Genomic DNA, 16,526 nt, shown 5'->3' with positions numbered 1-16,526 from the left:
TCTTCTTCTTCTTCTTCTTCTTCTTCTTCTTCTTCTTCTTCTTCTTCTTCTTCTTCTTCTTCTTCTTCTTCTTCTTCTTCTTCTTCTTCTTCTTCGCTTCTCTTCTCTTCTCTTCCCTTCTTCTTCTCTTGCAGCAATCATGGGTTGCTGCGAATCCAAAGCAAATCTTCCTGCTCCTCAGGAGCTTACATTGTGCCCCCAAGTGTGCACAATTTCTGTTACCCCGGTGTCCACCATGCGTGGCCCGTCCTCCCCCTCCCCTGTCTTCTTCCCTGGAGACCCCAACCCTCACCTCCCTGCCGCCCCCTCCCCGACACCCTCTCACCATAGTGGTGACAGCGGTCGTCTTAGCTTTCGCCCAAAGGGCAAAGCTAAGCTTCCGCCCGGAGTCAGCCGCTGGAAGTACGTTTGGACTTCCTTGTGGCGTGACTCCGAGTACGGCTATGAGTCCGAATAGGGCTCATAGTTGTACTTAAGGTAAGTATAGATTTCCTATGTTCGGAGTTCTGGCGTTTAGGTGTTTCGGCGTTCTGGCGTTCTGGCGTTTAGGTGTTTCGGCGTTCTGGCGTTCTGGCGTTCTGGCGTTCTGGCGTTTGGGTCTGCTTTTCGGCGTTGGCGTTTGGGTCTGCTTTTCGGCGTTGGCGTTTGGGTCTGCTTTAGGCGTTGGCGTTTGGGTCTGCTTTCTTGCTTTCAGGCGTTTGGGGGCGTTGGCGTTTGGGTCTGATTTTTTGTTTTTGGCGTTTGGCGTTTGGGTCTGTTTTTGTCCAGCATTGCAGGTCACCTTCTCGTGGTGTTGGGCGTCAGTAAGAGCTTGACTCTGAAGCCAAGTACCTGTGTCTTGTACAATAGCAATAGGTCATAGTGTATAGCATCAATCATCGTCGTCAACACCTCGTTGCCTTTGATCTCTGCTCATCTCGTTGTCGTTGCCTCCTGTCTGCCAACACTCTCACCTTGTAGTTTTTGGTGTTGTTGTCGCTCCTCTCCAACCATCCCCCCTCATACTTCGTGATGTTGTTGTCGTCTCGTTGCCTTCCATCCCCAACCACCTTCCCTCATCATTTTCGGTGCTGTTATCTTCCCCCTCCAAAACATTTCCCCTCATAACTCCTGGTGTTGTTAGCTTCTAGTTTCCCTTCATCTCCAACAATCTCACCGTTCTCACCTTTAACATAACACCCCACAATACACCTACCTTCCATCCACATGAAGTTAACACAACTTGGGCCCTGCAGCTCCCCGCTGTCCGTTACTCAGATTTCATGTTCCTTTTCCCACCCCCACTTCTTTCAGCACTATGATGCACACTGGTCTCTCACATTACAGCACGAAATCATGTTTCGAGGTGACAACGAGATCTATCCCATTCTATTCCAGTGTATTATGCCAATTGCTGTCTTTCAATGCATATTGTACAGCAGCCCTGACATCGTCTACAATGGCCTTTGGCTCATACGTAGGCTTATGTCCTGGCCGATCCTTGAAGACACCAGTGCGAGTCAATAGACTCACCCACTCGATCCCGTGCGGAGATTCATAAGTATTTGCACCTCGGATGTCACTCTCGGGGTTGTCGCCAACCATGTATACTTTGCGCAGTCTAGGAGCGGCCTGACTATCGACTAAAGTAGCACGATGGTTTAGCAGACGTTTTTCTGCAAATGAATATGTCTCCTTATAGGGCTTCCCAATCACGGTCTTGTAGAGTTCCGGATTGCCCCCACTGTGTGCTGTGACGGCACGCCAGACCCCTTCTAGAGCCTCACGAAAACCGCCCTGACCGAAACGTGATAAGTGGTACTTGGCTGCCCAGAGAAGATCCGGGTTTGAGAAATAGAGGGGGGGTTGGCCGTCTTGAAGGTAGCCGAAATTCGGTAATGATGCATCTCCGTTCTTGGACGAGTATGTGCCCATGATTCCTTGCCTGGAGAGCAGCACATCGATGAGGACCTGGATATCGAGACCCCAATCACGGGGATCGTTGTAGACAAAGACGGCATCAAACTTGAGACTGTCTTCTGGTGACTCTGGGTTGATAGGTTTGGGTAGTGGACGAGCAAAGGTGGAATAAACGTCTTTGAAGGGCCTGCTAAAGGGCCATATTTCTGGATGTGCTGCATAGATATCTCCTGGAATGACAACATTGGTGAAGCCATACATTTCTGCAACATCTCGACATCGACCTCCATCTCCACCGAGGACGAGAATGCATTTATGACGCAGGCTATCTTGACCATGAACCAATTCCGCGAAAGGTGTATGTGACTGGACAAACATGGAGGTATCGAGTGGCACCGAGAGTCGGTCGGTCAAGTCCCTGACACGCTCGGATTCGTGCTTGCCGCCACCATTCGTGAGGAGGATGAAAGGGATAGAATTTCGCTGGAGGAATTGCAACGTCGAGGCTGCATGGGGTATGGGGTTGGCGCTCCGCACCAGCACTCCGTCTATACTGCTGTCGTGTCAACATAGTCCATGTAGATGCATCTTGAAGAGGGTTAGTGACACATACTCAAAAGCAAAAGCAAAATCGGGAGTGACCTGTTTGTGGTCGCGGTGAAATGGTCTCGATTGCTGTGAGGGTAATCTGGGCCAGCTAGGCTGTAAGATCCGCTGCCTCGTCTGCCTGGCAGACACACAGGCATTGTACAACCTCATCGTCCGCACCAGCGTCTGTATTGACGGAGGGAGGAGCTTGGTCAACAGAATCCTGGCGACGCGATGACTGTTGAGGTTGAATTCTTATCGCTTATCGAATTCGACGGAGTATTTCTGTTTGATGTGCAGCGCATGCAAGTGGACGAGCGAATTTATTAAATATCAGCCATGCTCCGTCACCAACATGAGTTACATCTCTGCGCATACAAGCCCAGCCTGCTCCACTCTATGTCAAGTCGAATCGAAATCAAAAGCTGTGCCCAAGAAGTTGAAAAATGTATGGTACTTCTGTGACATGGCCAGGAGCATCCGTCACCAGTTCCGGTTAAATCCTAGAGGTCTCGCTTCATGGTAGCCAGCCGTTCTTGTTCAGTTCCTTGCTAGTCCATTCTTCCAGCTTAGTTGCAAGAGCAGCATTCTTAGATGGCCCCGACCTCCATCCTCCTTTGTTCTTTGCTATCCTGATGAAATATGCACCACAGTCCTGGCTTGGCATCTTGGGGCTCGCAGCACAATAAACACTTGTCCAGCTTCCTTTATCAGCATCGAAGAAGAATCCCAGTGGCCTGGCCACGTTCAGAATCAATCCCAACGGAAAGGGCCATTTACTATTGTTGGCAAGATTGGTCTCGACTAGGCCTGGATGTACGCTGGTGGTCCAAACTTCACCGTTTCCTGCCTTTGCACTTGGTGAGTTAGGACCGTAACGATCGCTCAGAATTTTCGTGTGGAGGATGTTAGCGAGCTTGGATTGTCCATATCGAGCCCCAGGGTCGGACTTGGTGAGAGCAGGATCGGCAAAATTGATGCCGCAGCTGGGGGCACTTGCGTGGCCCGCAGAACTCAGGTTGACAATTCGAACGCCGCCTGCTGGTGTGGTCTTGGACGTCTTGAGAAGCAGTGGCAAGAGGTGGGTGGTCAAGAGCCAGTGGGCAAGATAGTTTGTCTGGAACTGTGCTTCGTAACCGTCGGACGATATTTCAAAGGGAGTGGCCATGATACCAGCATTGTTGATCAGTCCGTGGAGGGCGGGCTCTTTGGAGATGAAGAGCTTTGCTGCTGCAACTACACTGTCGAGTGACATGTGGTTGATTTCTAGGAGAGAAATCTTGGCATTTGGGTATAGTTTCTTGATGTCTTTGACAGCCGCAGAGCCCTTTTCGACAGAGCGGACGCCCATGTAGACATGAGCGCCATGCTGAGCGAGTCGTGCGACGGTGAAGTAGCCTCTGTATCCCCATGTGAGCGAGCATTCACTTCAAATGCCTGGACAGCTTACATTCCAGAATTCCCACCAGTGACCAGGTACACCTTCCCAGAAAGGTCTGGAAGCTCGTCAGGGTGGAAGGTCATGCTGAGTGCGTTGTTCAAGGACACTTTGTGGCTTTAATTTGTGTAAATGATGGAAGATGTGAGTCCGAAGATACTAGGTAATAGATATGTAGAACACGAAAGTCGTCGTTGCTAGGCTTGAGGCCTTTTATCTTTGTTACAGCATCTGACGGGACGGGATGATCGGGAAATTGGGGAGGGTAGAACAATTTCATGCTCCGCCACATCATGTCGACGTTCCTCTCTCGACCGTTAATGGGGGTTAGACATGATGGCATTTTGATGGACCGTGAGCATGGATGGAAGTATACCACGATGAAGTGTTGGCCATTGAGTTTGCCATAACGAAGCTTTAGCGGTAAGCCAGCTGCATGACGCTAAGCCCAAAATGCCCAAGTCTTAGAGCCTCAGGTGATGGAGATCGGCCGTAAGGCAATAGCCCCAGTGCCAGAGATGTCGAGCTCTAGGCAGCAGTTTAGCGCAGTCTAAAGGGCATTCCACCTACTTCATCACCAATCGCCATTAAGGTACGTGTAGTTTATCATTAGCCGACGATTTCGATAGGGATCACGATAATAAATTAGTACTCCGTAAGTTGTGAAAGAGACGGCGATTGCGTAACTCTTTAACGTGGTCTCGCCCTAGTTATGCTTCTCAATTGTCGTAGTACACGGACATAAGGCAGCACCTACATACCTATTCACTTATCTCTTCCTGTCCCCAGAAAGACTTGCTGTTAAAGTACTCGGACAAGGGAGTCTGGTCGCTCTTAATACACCAGTCGATTTGTCCTCGTTCATTGGACTTCAGTCATACGCACGAGTGCCTACCTAGTACTTACCAGATATCAAGGATGGAGATCCTCCAGAAACGAAGTTTTCGCTCCACTGAATCAGCCACCAACTCCCTGTTTTGATAGAGATAGGACTACTAGGTACTTTCAAGCACATAAATACTAGGTATTTAGTACGGGACTAGTGTCGCTCTACCTACGAGGAGGGTAAAGTGTCCGTGCCCAAGTGCGTTGTTAAACCTCTCAGACATCGGATTTAGGCAACAACATTAAAGTAAACTCATAGTGATACCTTCGGCAAGAATACTCGACTCATGCAGCCGCAGTTGCCCTAAACTCGTAGGTAGGTAGGTAGTGCAACAGATGACTGTTGGACTCTTCATCATTCTTTTCATCGTTCTGCCCTTCTCAACTTGAGATCTGCAATTCCGCACAGGCCTGGAATTGATTCTCCATGTAAGCCACTTGCACTCGCATGCAACTATGATCCGTTCTCTTTAGCATCTACCTTGAATTACTACCGGCAAATCAAGATGGCATCGGCTATGCAAGCCATGCCCAGCATCCCACTGCAGCGTATGCCACAGCTCATGGCTGCGGTCAATCCGAATGATGATTGGACAGGCATCACCGATGCAGCTGAGCGGAAAAGGAGGCAGAACAGGCTAAACGTACGAGCTTACCGTAAGTAAAGACGACCTGAACGACATTTATGAAATCAGTCATAACCCCAATTGGTGGCAGGCCGGCGGAAGGGCCAGTCTGCAGCACAGGAACGTCAGGTCGAGCTAATTTCATCGACAACAACTACACAAACGCCGGCAATAGCCATGATGCCATGCTGGGATGAACGGCGGGGGACGGTTGTGATGTTAGCGGCAGCGGAAGCGCGGGCTCTGGTCAAGGCACAAACTCCTCTACTGCCCTACCGTCCGACTCGGCTTAAACTCGACAAAGTCATGTTTCCATTGTCATCGGACCACCTGATGGTTCTCCTGCAATTCAACGTGGTCCGGGGATTGCTAGCCAATTACCACCTGCTCCTCATGTTCAGGCCAGAGACGGCAACCAACGGCGAATGCTCGACGGCGGCAGAACACGTCATGCCAGACCCCATTGACGCATCTCCCAATTGTGAACTTCCCGAAACTCTTCGCCCGACGAGATTGCAGACCACGGTGGTCCACGGCAAATGGATTGACATTATCCCACATCCTGTGCTGCGTGATAACCTGATACGTGCCCGGGGCACCTTTGACGCTGACGATCTGTGGAACGACACCATCGGCGGCTTGTTCCAGGGCTTTCCGGATTCGCACTTCGAGCAGCATGGTGTCGTTGTCTGGTCGCCCCCTTGGGCCGTCAGTGGATGGGAGATCTCGACAGGTTTCTGGCGTAAATGGGGATGGACATTGAGAGGCTGTCCAGATATCATCCACGCTACGAACATCCGCAGACGTCAGCGTGGCCAACGGCCACTGGGCTTCATCGCCGACGCTTGAATCACGACTCAAAACGTATATAGTACCCTTTCCTTCTGTGAGCTTGGAGTAGGTGTTTCTGATGTGGAAATGCGTTCAACTATATTGTGCACCACCGTATAGATTGGGGTCACGTGCTAGGTTTTCAAAAGGTGCCACTCAAATTCCCAACACAGTAAATGATCAGGGCGTGGGGTTGCTCCCTGTGCTGGCCGAGGCCAGCATTTGCAACTGTCGTGGCCTGAAATGTCCATATTACATGGCATCTGAGGTCAAGAATATATGCACCGACACTGTGTATTTACCAGTAAGTCAAGAGTACTTACTGCTGTGGCTGTGTTGTTGAAAGAATGTACTTGCTGTATGGATGCGAACACGAAACGAAAAATACAAAAATAAAAAATAAATACGAGATGGCTTGCCTATTTAGTCAAGCACTTGACATTTCTTGTTTGTCCCAGGGTGCAGACTTCCTTGGCTAAGCACTAACCAAGTCCATATGGTCGGACGCATGTTGATAGTCTGAGGCAGGCAGTAGGCCTGATATTGAGAGTAGGTACGAATATCTAGTACAGGATACCTTAGGTAGGTATCTTAAGTAGGGAGGTATCTAGTATATATACAGGTAGTACCTAGTATCTTGGTTCGTGCTCCAGGTAACCTACCCAGTGGACAGCGATACTTTCTTCAGATCCTCGCGACATTCAACAGAATTGTCGATCCGAATCGTCTAGCTCTCCATCCATCTCGCCCGTGTCACAACATCATTCATCAGTCATTCACAACCAACCACCCTCGTCGTTATTGTCATTGCGGTTATCATCGTCGACGAAAAGATAAGGTAAAGATATCGGTCAAGAGCCGTTATAGTATCCTTAACAACATGGCCTTGCCATCCTTGACCAAAATATACCACAACAAAGCCTACGCGGCAATCGACGCGACGAGGCCAGAATTGTCCGTCAAAGGGAAAACGGTTGTCATCTCTGGCGGAGGAACCGGAATCGGTGCTGCCATGACCTTGGGGTTTGCACAGGCCGGGGCGGCCAAAATCGCCATCACCAGTCGGCGTGCTGGTCCATTGAACGAGACCAAGCAAAAGGTCGAGGCGGCAGTGTCGGGTGTCAAGATCCTGGCCGTGCCTGGCTGCGACATCTCGGACCTAAAAGTGACCAAGGACACTTTCGACAAGATCCATGCCGAGTTCGGCCATATCGACATACTCATCGCCAACGCGGGATATCTGTCCCGCCTGGAGAATATCGATGTCACCGACCCGGACGAATGGTGGACTGGGTATGAAATCAACGTCCGTGGCACCTTCAACACGGCCAGATCTTTCCTCCCCTATGCCAATCCAGCCGGTGCTCTCGTCGTGGACGTTACTACCGCCGTCATCCATTTCCCTTTCGGTCCTAGCTTTTCCAGCTATGTGCCTTCCAAGTTCGCTGCCACCAAAGTCTGGGACGGCTTTGCAAAGGAGCACCCTTCCATTCCCGTTTTCCATCTCCATCCAGGTATCGTCCCCACAGAACTGAACATTAAGAGTGGCTTTCCAGCTTCGGATAGTGGTCAGTACCCACTTCCCTCATCTTTTCTTTGATGACGCACGTTGTAAGGCCCTCCACTGACTCCATATCAGCTGATCTTGCGGGAAATTTCGTCGTTTGGCTTATCAGCCCAGAGGCGAGATTTCTGCGGGACAAATTCGTCTGGGCCAATTGGGACGCACCGGAACTGCTGGAACGTAAAGCCGAGCTGTCTCAGCCAGACAAACTCAACATCGGCCCTTAAGTCATGGCCAGCCTGATTTGCAACTGTTGTAAAAGACAGTTATCATTCTATGCTTTTCATTGACGCGTAAGGCTTTCCTGAGATTCGAGCTGTGGTACTGAAGAGGATGATTGGGTTGAGTGAAAAACAATAGCGATCAGGCGTTCGCACGAACGACTGCCTCGTGCTTCCAAGACTTGATTGTTAGACAAAATCAAACACATCACCACCTCGGTCATTGATCAATCTGCCCACTCTCTGGGTGCCCACTATTCTTTCTAGCTTCATGGCGTCCCATTTAGAGAACAAAGCTCGGACTGATGCTTTTGTCCTCTTGTCGTCTTCTCTCACCACGTCCAACATCTTGGCCACTTCGGACCAGAAGATAGGATTCTCGGGAACACCATAGAAGATCACCTTCTTGACCCCTCTGATCTTGTATCGAAAATGATGATGTGCTCGCTCTGAATACACCAGCAAGGTATGACGGCCACTCAGGAAATGAGATCTTGCTCGAAGAACTTCTTTGTGTGAGGCATACTCGGAAATCAATCCAAAAGAGAGGTTTGCTGCCTCGGAAGACGTTGAGAGAAAGTTGCGGAGACGAACAAAGTCAACATAGGTAGGCACGAAAAGGAGAGTTCCTTTTTGACGCTTGGGATCGCGGAGAAAGGGTGGGAGGACAGAGGTGGTGAAGAATTTGAACCGAGCATCAGAGTCGCCTTGCGCTGAAGGGGAGGAGAGTCGCAGAAAGGTTTGTGATACTGGGATCGAAACCAGTGAGGAGACGCCGAGCATTTCGCCAGGGTATTCAGGCTGCAACTTGATTCGTCCAGAGATGTTCTTCAAGTGTGTCGAAGCCAGAGCGTTGATTTCAGGTGTGAGGTAGTCGGAGAGGATGATGGTTTGTCGTAGGTACTTTGCTTGGCCGTCGAGATACCAGTGTCGAACGCGGGAGAAGTCGCAACCATGGGAATCTTTTGGCAGTAGATTCAACTGAGAAAATACATAGTCGACATGCTGCCAGTTCTGCATTTGAAGAGCATTGGCGTGATCGACAATAACCACTTCGATCGATGACAGAAAGTCTGCATCTTGCGTCTTCTTGCTGTTCTTGCCTCCTCCACCGGTGGTGATGGTACGCATGAGACCCAAAGGAGAGCCAATGATGATGTCGGAATTGTAGAAGCCAGCAAAATACTTGATCGTCTTTCTCGTGAACTTGAGCCCAATTCGGAAGTCCTCTTCATGGTTGCCGCCAAAAAGCTGGCGAAAATCCTCCGGCTTGTCGAGCCATTCGTCGCTATCGTCCTGGGTGTACGTTTCCAAAAATCGAGATTTGTTCTCTTGTTGATCAGGCTCGCTCAACTTTACGATACTGTCGACGAAGCGGACGCAGGCTTGTTTTGTTGGAACCATGATGAGAACCTTTGGTCGAGTAAAGCCTTGGTCTCGAAGATCCAAAATCTCCCCATTCGATTGTGCACTTAACTTGCTGTTGTTCTTCAGGACTCGATCTCGTGTCTTGAAGACATGATTTAGGGCATGAAGACATGACAGATCTCGCAAACGGGAGGTATTTTGCACATCTCGGCAGCCATGGAGAACATCATCATATCCGAAAACTGCCGCTGCAAGATACTTTTCATCGGATTTGAGAGACGTGAACACCTTCGTTCCAGTGCCCAATATCCTCTGCTTCAAGAACATGTCTTTGGGAGATTTGATGATGGATGACTTTGTAGGCGCGTCTGGTCGAAAACGAGCGACTCGAAGACCAGATTCCGAGGTGGAGGAAGTTGTTTGCCAGGCTTTCGACTCGACTTGTCCCGCAGCCTCCTTGATTTCCTTCTCGGTCGCTGCCGAATAGTGCTTCTCAAAAGGGTCACGAAACATGACCTCTTCATCGTCAGAGTCGATACTTGCGTCCACAGCGTCTTCAGTTTCTTCATCAGCCTCTATCTCTTCATTCAGCGCTCTCGCCGTTTCGGCCTCATCTCCGTTCGACGGTGTATCGGAAGCGTCGGTCCCTCCAACCTCGAGAGGGATTACTTTTGTAGTGCTGGTGTCTGGTTCCAGTTTCCTCTTTTTTCTTGCGGGCTCAGAAGTACGTTTGCTGGTGTTGAGGGTTTGTAGCAGAGTCTGGTAGGAGTGGGTTGGAAGGACTTGTTCTGGTTCGCTCTCGGATGCCTCCTCTTCTTCATCAGCATGTGCGAGTCCATGCGCGGTCTCTTCGTCTTCGGACTCTTCGCCTAACGACTCTTCGCCTCCCGAGCCATCCCTAGTCTGTCAGAGAGATTGAATTTGAGTATTATGTTATAGAAGCTGGTGACCTACTCCTCTTCGTTCAGCCTCGAGAATTGGAAACTCTGGTGGTGGGATGACTGGCCTCGACCACGTCCCCGTCCTCGGCCACGAAATTGTCTGCGTCCCGATGCACCATGGCCGCGGCCTCTAGTAGTAGATGCACCGCGGCCTCTACGAGAGTGACCGCCATGCATATTGGTGTTGCGACGGCCACGAATGATTGATTGCCAAAATGAAAAAAAGATTTGGCAAGAGCGCAATCATGCATGCGGAGAGGAAAGTTGGAGAAGGAAGTGGTTTGAAAAGAGTGGCATCTAATCTAATCTGAGGCACGGGAACTAACCGTGTGTGGCATCTTTGGTGCCCATTCGGCCCCCAGACCACCCATAGCACTCATTCTGGCTGGCATGAAGAAAGTACGAGTTATCTCATACCCATCATCATCATCATCATCATGTCCAAGAACCTCTCCCATCTCAATGTCACAAATCACCGAGATCAAAGCAAATGCGTCGTCATTGGTCGTTCGTATTTTCCAAACTATGACCCCTTGGTTGATCTGGTGTCTGAAGAAGCATTGGTCCCTTGAACCTAATGACCGATGTTAATTGTTGAGAGCTTCCTGCTCAACAAACAGGTTGAACACATCGTCAGGGTCCAGCTCCTCAATGTCGGAGTCCTCGACATTGTAAGTTTTGGATGCAACTGCCTAAGTAGCTTCATCCTGGAAGATCGAGTCACTTTCTTCGTCTTTGACCTGCTCCTCTTTGATCGATGGTTCGAGCTTTGGTGTAGCCTTCTTCTTCTTGGTGGGAGTCGGATCTTCGTTAGAACCATTGGTCGGGTCCTTACGCTTAGTTGCAGAGATAGTCTTTGGAGTCTTCGGGGTCTTCTGAGTTCTGGCCTGCTTGGGTGGAGGTGGAGTGGCGTTAGGATCGATTGGGATGATGCGACCATCTTCGAGTTTGTATCCATGTTTTTCCAGCAAACCTTTGAATTTGGCGTGGCTGATGGACGATCAAAAGTTAGCATTGTCTGATGTTCAGATCTGGCTGATCTGGCTTACGCGTTTCTGCCGTAGCTGATGCCGTTCTCCATGGCCACATTTCCCCAGTCTGGCTTGACCGATTCGCAGTTCTTGAGAACACTGAAGATGAATCCGAGGGTCAAGGCCTCCATATCTGCAACCTTTGGCGGCATTTTTGAAGGAGGGATCAAAGTATTCAGGCAAAGATACCAGCCTTGAATGGGTGGCGAAGGTGGTGTCGTCGGACACGGACGAAATGACGAGGGTCGAAAGTGGACAAAGATCGTGAACAGCAGCGGATCTGGAGAGATGAACTTTCCCAAGCTGCTAGGTATTTTAAATCCACCACAGCCACGCAGAGCATCGTATCCCGGGCTATTCTGCAGGTGACAAGTTGCAGATCGATGTCTGCTCTGGCTCTGCGTCTGGTGTGCGTCTGCGTGGTTTTTGTTGTTGGAGGATTCACATTGGCCTATTGCATATGATCGCAGACAAAGATGATCAGGAAGAAGTTTGTATCTGGCTGTTGGTTTTATGTAAGTCTTGGAAAGAAAGGAGCACTCTGTGCACCACCTAAGCCTTTCTGTCTGTCTGTCTGTCTCTGTGGTTATCTTTGTGTGTCTGAATCCATCATCTAGCAAAGACCTGTTTTTAGTTCGTGTCGGATCTGTGAGTAGAAAAGGGTGTATAGATCACGTTGGCTTGTGGAAAGATTCTGCTGACTGTCCAGCCCCTGAAGTGCTCCTTGACTTGGCCCATCGAAGTCTCATATCTCACTCAGACTCATCTGTCAAGTCCTCCTTCTCCAGCTTGACCAGGAGGGCTTTCTTCTTGCGGATGAATTTGTCTCTTGCCATGGCTCCTATGTCCTTATCCTCCATCCTCATCTCTTCTTCTTTGATGGAATCTTTGCTGGTGGTAGCTGCAGTCTCCTTGTTGTCTGATTGCTCTCCATTGTCGACGTCGACTTTTCCAGCTTTTGGCTTTCTGCCACGACGCTTTATTGCAGATGCTGAGCTATCCGCAGACAAGCCGACGGCTCCATGCTGGCGTGCACGACCAATGCCTCCACCTGCGAGACCGTATTTCTTCATAATGCCCCAGTGTCGGTGATAGCTATAGAGAATCCAGTAAGCATTGGCAACTGTGACATCACAAAGTAATGAAAGACATACGCTGCATTCGCGCTCTTCGCGCCGATCTCCTTGGCTACTAAGTTGAAATCTGGCTTTGCTTTGGTCTCCGAGTACTTGAGGCATGTCATGATGAACTCAAAGTCGTCGTTAGAACCTTTGGGAGCCATCGCTGATCGTAAGTGTCTTGATATTCAAAGGAATGGAAGAAGATATGGCGTGGTGGGAAGTAGTTGTGGTTTGGTTGTTGGAGGGTGGAGAGAGGTTGGAAAGGAAGTTGAGGTTGAATTGGACGGAAATCTGTTGATCTCAAGTTGGCTGATCACGAGGTGGACAAAAGGTATGACGAAAGAACCTTGAATTGGTCTGTTCAAATCTCAGATTTGTCACGAGGGCCGTAGGAAGACAGATTAAGATCCTGTCATGGAGGCCGATTTGCGTTTCTAAAGGATGCTACCTGGAATACCACCGCATCGATCGCGAGAATTCGTTGTCATATGTCAAGCGCTCTCTGATTGCCAGTGTCCAACTCGTAGCGTGCACATGTTGAAAGCTCTCGCCGTAGCTTCAACTCAGCTTGGATAGCTAAACTCCAAGTCTCGTTCTCGTAAACCACGATTATCGATCTCGGGATTGACCTTGCACCTCCAGTCGAGGCATTCATTCCTCCTTGGGAACAAAGTCACTCTGGTCCTTGGCCTCAACCTCGGAAGAGTGAGACAGATCTTCGGACGGCGACTCGTTCTTGACGGCCTCTGGCTCGGGCTTTGGCTCTGTCGTTGGCTCTGTCTTTGGAACGGCCTCTTTCCTAGCCTTCTTTGGAGCAGTGGCAGCGGCGTTGGTGGTAGTCTTGGCCTTCTTCTTTGGAGCTTTGGTGTCCTCTGAACCGCTGGTGGCAGCTTTCTCGTCATCACTGCCGTTTTCCTTGACAGCAGCAGTGGCAGGAGCCGCCTTTCGCTTCCTAGCAGGCTTAGGCTTAGCTGAAGGAGAAGCATCAGAGCCATCGACATCCTTGTTGGAAGCCCAAGCAGCACCCTGTTCCTCCAGCTGTTTCATCATGAGGCGATATTTGTTGCTGAGGAGAGTTAGTCAGAGGGATTCGTGAGAATTTCATGGCAATGAGTGAATGTTGAGGACTTACGCTGCTCCACCAGAGCTCATTCCCACTTCTTGGGCAAGGGCATCGAAGTTAACCACGACCTTTTCTTTGGCATGTTTGATGCACGCGGCTAGGAAGGCATCGGGGCTGACGGTTGTCTTGGGAGGCATTGTGAATGTGGAGAGGATCGCGGAATGTGAGTGTTCAGATCAAGGGAGCTGTAGGAACATGTCATTAGTTAAGATTGACCTGATGTGTGTTGCACGGTTATTGACCAGATGATCAAAAATGGGAAATGTACCTGGTGTTTGAAGGCTGTTGTGAAGTTTTTTCACAGACGGTTTGTGTTGTTGGATAATGATGGTCAGATTTGTGTGGGTGGTGACAACGGTCAGGTTTGTGTTGGTTTGTGTACGTGGAAATTCGATGGACAACGTAGGAAGAAAATTGAAAGTGGAAGAGTGGGAAAGGTGTAGGAAAAGCACATTTAAATAATAGAATGGCATGGCATGAATGCGACACGGTCAGCATGGAGATGGATGGAACATGTGCAGAGAGCTGGGTGTGGTCCATTAGGGGTTTCAGACCTGATTCATGTATTGTATTGGGGATGAATGGTGATTGGGGGAAACCGTGAATTAAATCCTGATCATGGGAATGTATTCATTGTGAGGCAGAAAAGTGAATATGGTGGAATATGTGAAGCAACTTGCTAGTTCGCATATCGGATCGATCAGATGAATCGGGCTTGCAGATAGAAAATGGGATAAAAATGGTAAGTGAGTCTGGAGTCGAGATGTCATGATCCCCAGGGTTGATCCACAGGCTCACATATGAATGATAAGGAAGACAATGGTATGGGAAAGGGGAAAGCAGAGTGAATGGATTGCGGACGGTAAGGTTCACTGAATTGTCTGAACAGAATTGCAACTGGGTTGGTGGCAAGTGTGGACAATAGGTACCTAGGTAGGTACCTACCTACCTCACCTCCTGAGATACCAGGTACCTTTGAAACCAAGCTGGGAAACGGATGTGAAGATCGATGCCTTGTAGCTTAACTTGTGTTTCGCCTTGTTGTAGACACTACCTCTCAGCCTCCACAACAATTGACAATACCTTCACCCATCTTCTCCAATACTCTACCATTATCCTCAAGTGATCCCCACTAAGCTCCTGTTGTGTTGTGCTGCTTCTTTGAGTGGATGTCAAGAGATTCTCATCTCAAGCTATTAGGGTCTGTGTCTGTAGACCTGCAAAAACGGTGAAATCAAAATGAGCGAGGGAAGGTGGGATCGTGGGAAAGGAGGAACGACGTTCAACATCACGTGATTTAGTTGCCAAGAGATATTTGACTGCCAAGAGGCTCTCATTTTTCTCGTGCTGGATCATGACATGGAGTTGCGTACGGGAGGCAGGGCTGAGAGCATTTAGTCCCGTCTCGTTGCTGCATTGGCCTTGACCATATCTGCCATGTCCAGTCTGCTTGGTAGAGTTTGGTGCTCATTGTTGCGAGTGCAAGGAAGGGCGCACACAGAAAGTGGGTGATTTGACAATTCATCGTTTTCGGTGCAATAATGGGGTGGCTGGAAATCTAGCCATCTCAACTTCTCAAGGGGTTTCCCATGATACAAGCGACCGGCGGCATGGCCATGGTCATAGTCGCAAAACCTGGATTGACATGTGATATCGCGCCTTGGTAATGTTTAGTCTAGGAAGGATATGAAGGTTTTCCCGATGCGAAACACGACCCCTGCCTTCGTTGAATTGTATTCCGGCGATACAAGGAAAATATACCATTTCTTCGGATACATTGGTGTTGTATAGGGGCCAAATCTCTCTTGTTTACCGATCTTCGGTGTGGTGACGGCATTTTGAGGGCTTTTTTACCTCCGGGATAATTCAGCGATTCCGTTAACGTGCACTGAATCCGTGCTTGCATCAGGCCAGCCGCCCAATTTAAACCAACAAGTCCCTACAGAACAAGGAAGACCATGGCGGGGGTTCGGGATGGCTATACTTTGCCTTTTGATTTCACTAAGCTAGTGTAGGTATATGGTTGAGCCATGATTTTTAAGTTCGATCGCGCTGGCCATATTCAGCACTGGGCGCATGCGCAGGGTCTGAACTTGCATGTTGGGGGTTCAAAGCAAGGGCTTTTGGGTGGTACAAGATCCGTCAGAGTGGTTCATTGTCCCACCACAGCCAAGTTGGAACTTGATGAGTGTGGCCTGATACCACCAACCTCAAAAGTGGCATTGCCACCGACGACGACATACATGGGTAGCCCATCTCGGATCAATCAGAGCCCGCAGAAGGCCATTGCGAGAATTGGGTGCGTGCAAGGTCAAGGATTCTTGGTGGGTGTGAAGGGAGGGACGGGAAGGTGAAGAAGACGGGACGTAGTGCCCCGGGACGTTGACATGTCTTGGGACAGGTGGTTCTCGCCAACGCTCGCTAAAGCGCGTGTGCAGAGTAGCCCGAGGCCCACGTGGCTTTTCGGGATGGCCGACCTAAGAGCCCCACCTCAGCGACCAGTTCAGAGGGCATGAACACGATGGCCACGTGGAGAGGAGATCAAACTGCGCCCATAGCTTCCACGCCGGCTCTGGCACTACTGAATAACTAAAAGACACCACTGGTGAGGTAGCATTGTAGTACAAGGCACGAAGATAACAGTCTTAGTTTTGGCCATGGTATGCATGGATGTTTTGCCAAAAGCAATGGCAGCGGGGCGGAGCCAGAGAGGGACGGGGGATGCCTCAGACTTTGACTGACGGTGGTGATCTTGTGTCTGTGTGACTGCCAAAGTTGTCCATGGTGGCACCTGTCGCACAAGTTCTAGACTCGGCTAAGCCCAGAACAGGAAGGTGGGGTCCGCTGTCTGCATGACAGGGCCGTGCGATTGGCCGTGCGATTGGATGGC

General features: G+C 49.8%; 6 protein-coding genes across 7 annotated transcripts; 2 read left to right on the top strand and 4 right to left on the bottom strand.

Annotated features, from left to right (window-relative positions):
• Nucleotides 1-1,368: 1,368 nt before the first annotated feature.
• PV10_05887 (TIGR01456 family HAD hydrolase) lies at nt 1,369-2,658 on the bottom strand (the record flags this gene model as incomplete). The annotated part of the gene is made up of 2 exons (XM_016370621.1): nt 1,369-2,452; nt 2,513-2,658. 2 exons carry the CDS (start codon nt 2,656-2,658, stop codon nt 1,369-1,371), a joined length of 1,230 nt encoding a protein of 409 aa, XP_016222914.1.
• Nucleotides 2,659-3,004: 346 nt separating this feature from the next.
• On the bottom strand, nt 3,005-4,011 carry PV10_05886 (uncharacterized protein; the record flags this gene model as incomplete). Its single annotated transcript, XM_016370620.1, has 2 exons — nt 3,005-3,887; nt 3,938-4,011. 2 exons carry the CDS (start codon nt 4,009-4,011, stop codon nt 3,005-3,007), a joined length of 957 nt encoding a protein of 318 aa, XP_016222913.1.
• Nucleotides 4,012-5,160: 1,149 nt separating this feature from the next.
• Nucleotides 5,161-6,467, top strand: PV10_05885. Of its 2 annotated transcripts, none has more exons than XM_016370618.1 (2): nt 5,161-5,467; nt 5,528-6,467. In XM_016370618.1, exons 1-2 carry the CDS (start codon nt 5,317-5,319, stop codon nt 6,283-6,285), a joined length of 909 nt encoding a protein of 302 aa, XP_016222911.1. In that variant the 5' UTR covers nt 5,161-5,316; the 3' UTR covers nt 6,286-6,467. The 2 variants fall into 2 exon arrangements, with proteins under 2 accessions (XP_016222911.1, XP_016222912.1); XM_016370619.1 differs by having other exon boundaries at nt 5,448-5,467; nt 5,557-6,467.
• A 512-nt stretch (nt 6,468-6,979) lies between these two features.
• On the bottom strand, nt 6,980-10,594 carry PV10_05883 (uncharacterized protein). The gene is made up of 2 exons (XM_016370616.1): nt 10,375-10,594; nt 6,980-10,318 (listed from the first exon to the last, which is right to left on the bottom strand). Exons 1-2 carry the CDS (start codon nt 10,536-10,538, stop codon nt 8,242-8,244), a joined length of 2,241 nt encoding a protein of 746 aa, XP_016222909.1. The 5' UTR covers nt 10,539-10,594; the 3' UTR covers nt 6,980-8,241.
• Nucleotides 7,148-8,058, top strand: PV10_05884 (uncharacterized protein; the record flags this gene model as incomplete). The annotated part of the gene is made up of 2 exons (XM_016370617.1): nt 7,148-7,835; nt 7,907-8,058. The coding sequence occupies 2 exons, from the start codon at nt 7,148-7,150 to the stop codon at nt 8,056-8,058; spliced, it is 840 nt and encodes a 279-aa protein (XP_016222910.1).
• Nucleotides 10,595-12,892: 2,298 nt separating the features above from the next.
• PV10_05882 (uncharacterized protein) lies at nt 12,893-14,043 on the bottom strand. Its single transcript, XM_016370615.1, has 3 exons — nt 13,905-14,043; nt 13,646-13,821; nt 12,893-13,579 (listed from the first exon to the last, which is right to left on the bottom strand). The coding sequence occupies exons 2-3, from the start codon at nt 13,771-13,773 to the stop codon at nt 13,165-13,167; spliced, it is 543 nt and encodes a 180-aa protein (XP_016222908.1). The 5' UTR covers nt 13,774-13,821; nt 13,905-14,043; the 3' UTR covers nt 12,893-13,164.
• Between the last annotated feature and the right edge of the window lie 2,483 nt (nt 14,044-16,526).

This window comes from Exophiala mesophila (assembly GCF_000836275.1).
Source record: "Exophiala mesophila strain CBS 40295 unplaced genomic scaffold supercont1.4, whole genome shotgun sequence".
NCBI classification, from domain to species: Eukaryota; Fungi; Ascomycota; class Eurotiomycetes; order Chaetothyriales; family Herpotrichiellaceae; genus Exophiala; species Exophiala mesophila.
The sequence above is the reverse complement of the archived record's forward strand: the minus strand, read 5'-3'. Positions and strand labels throughout refer to the sequence as shown.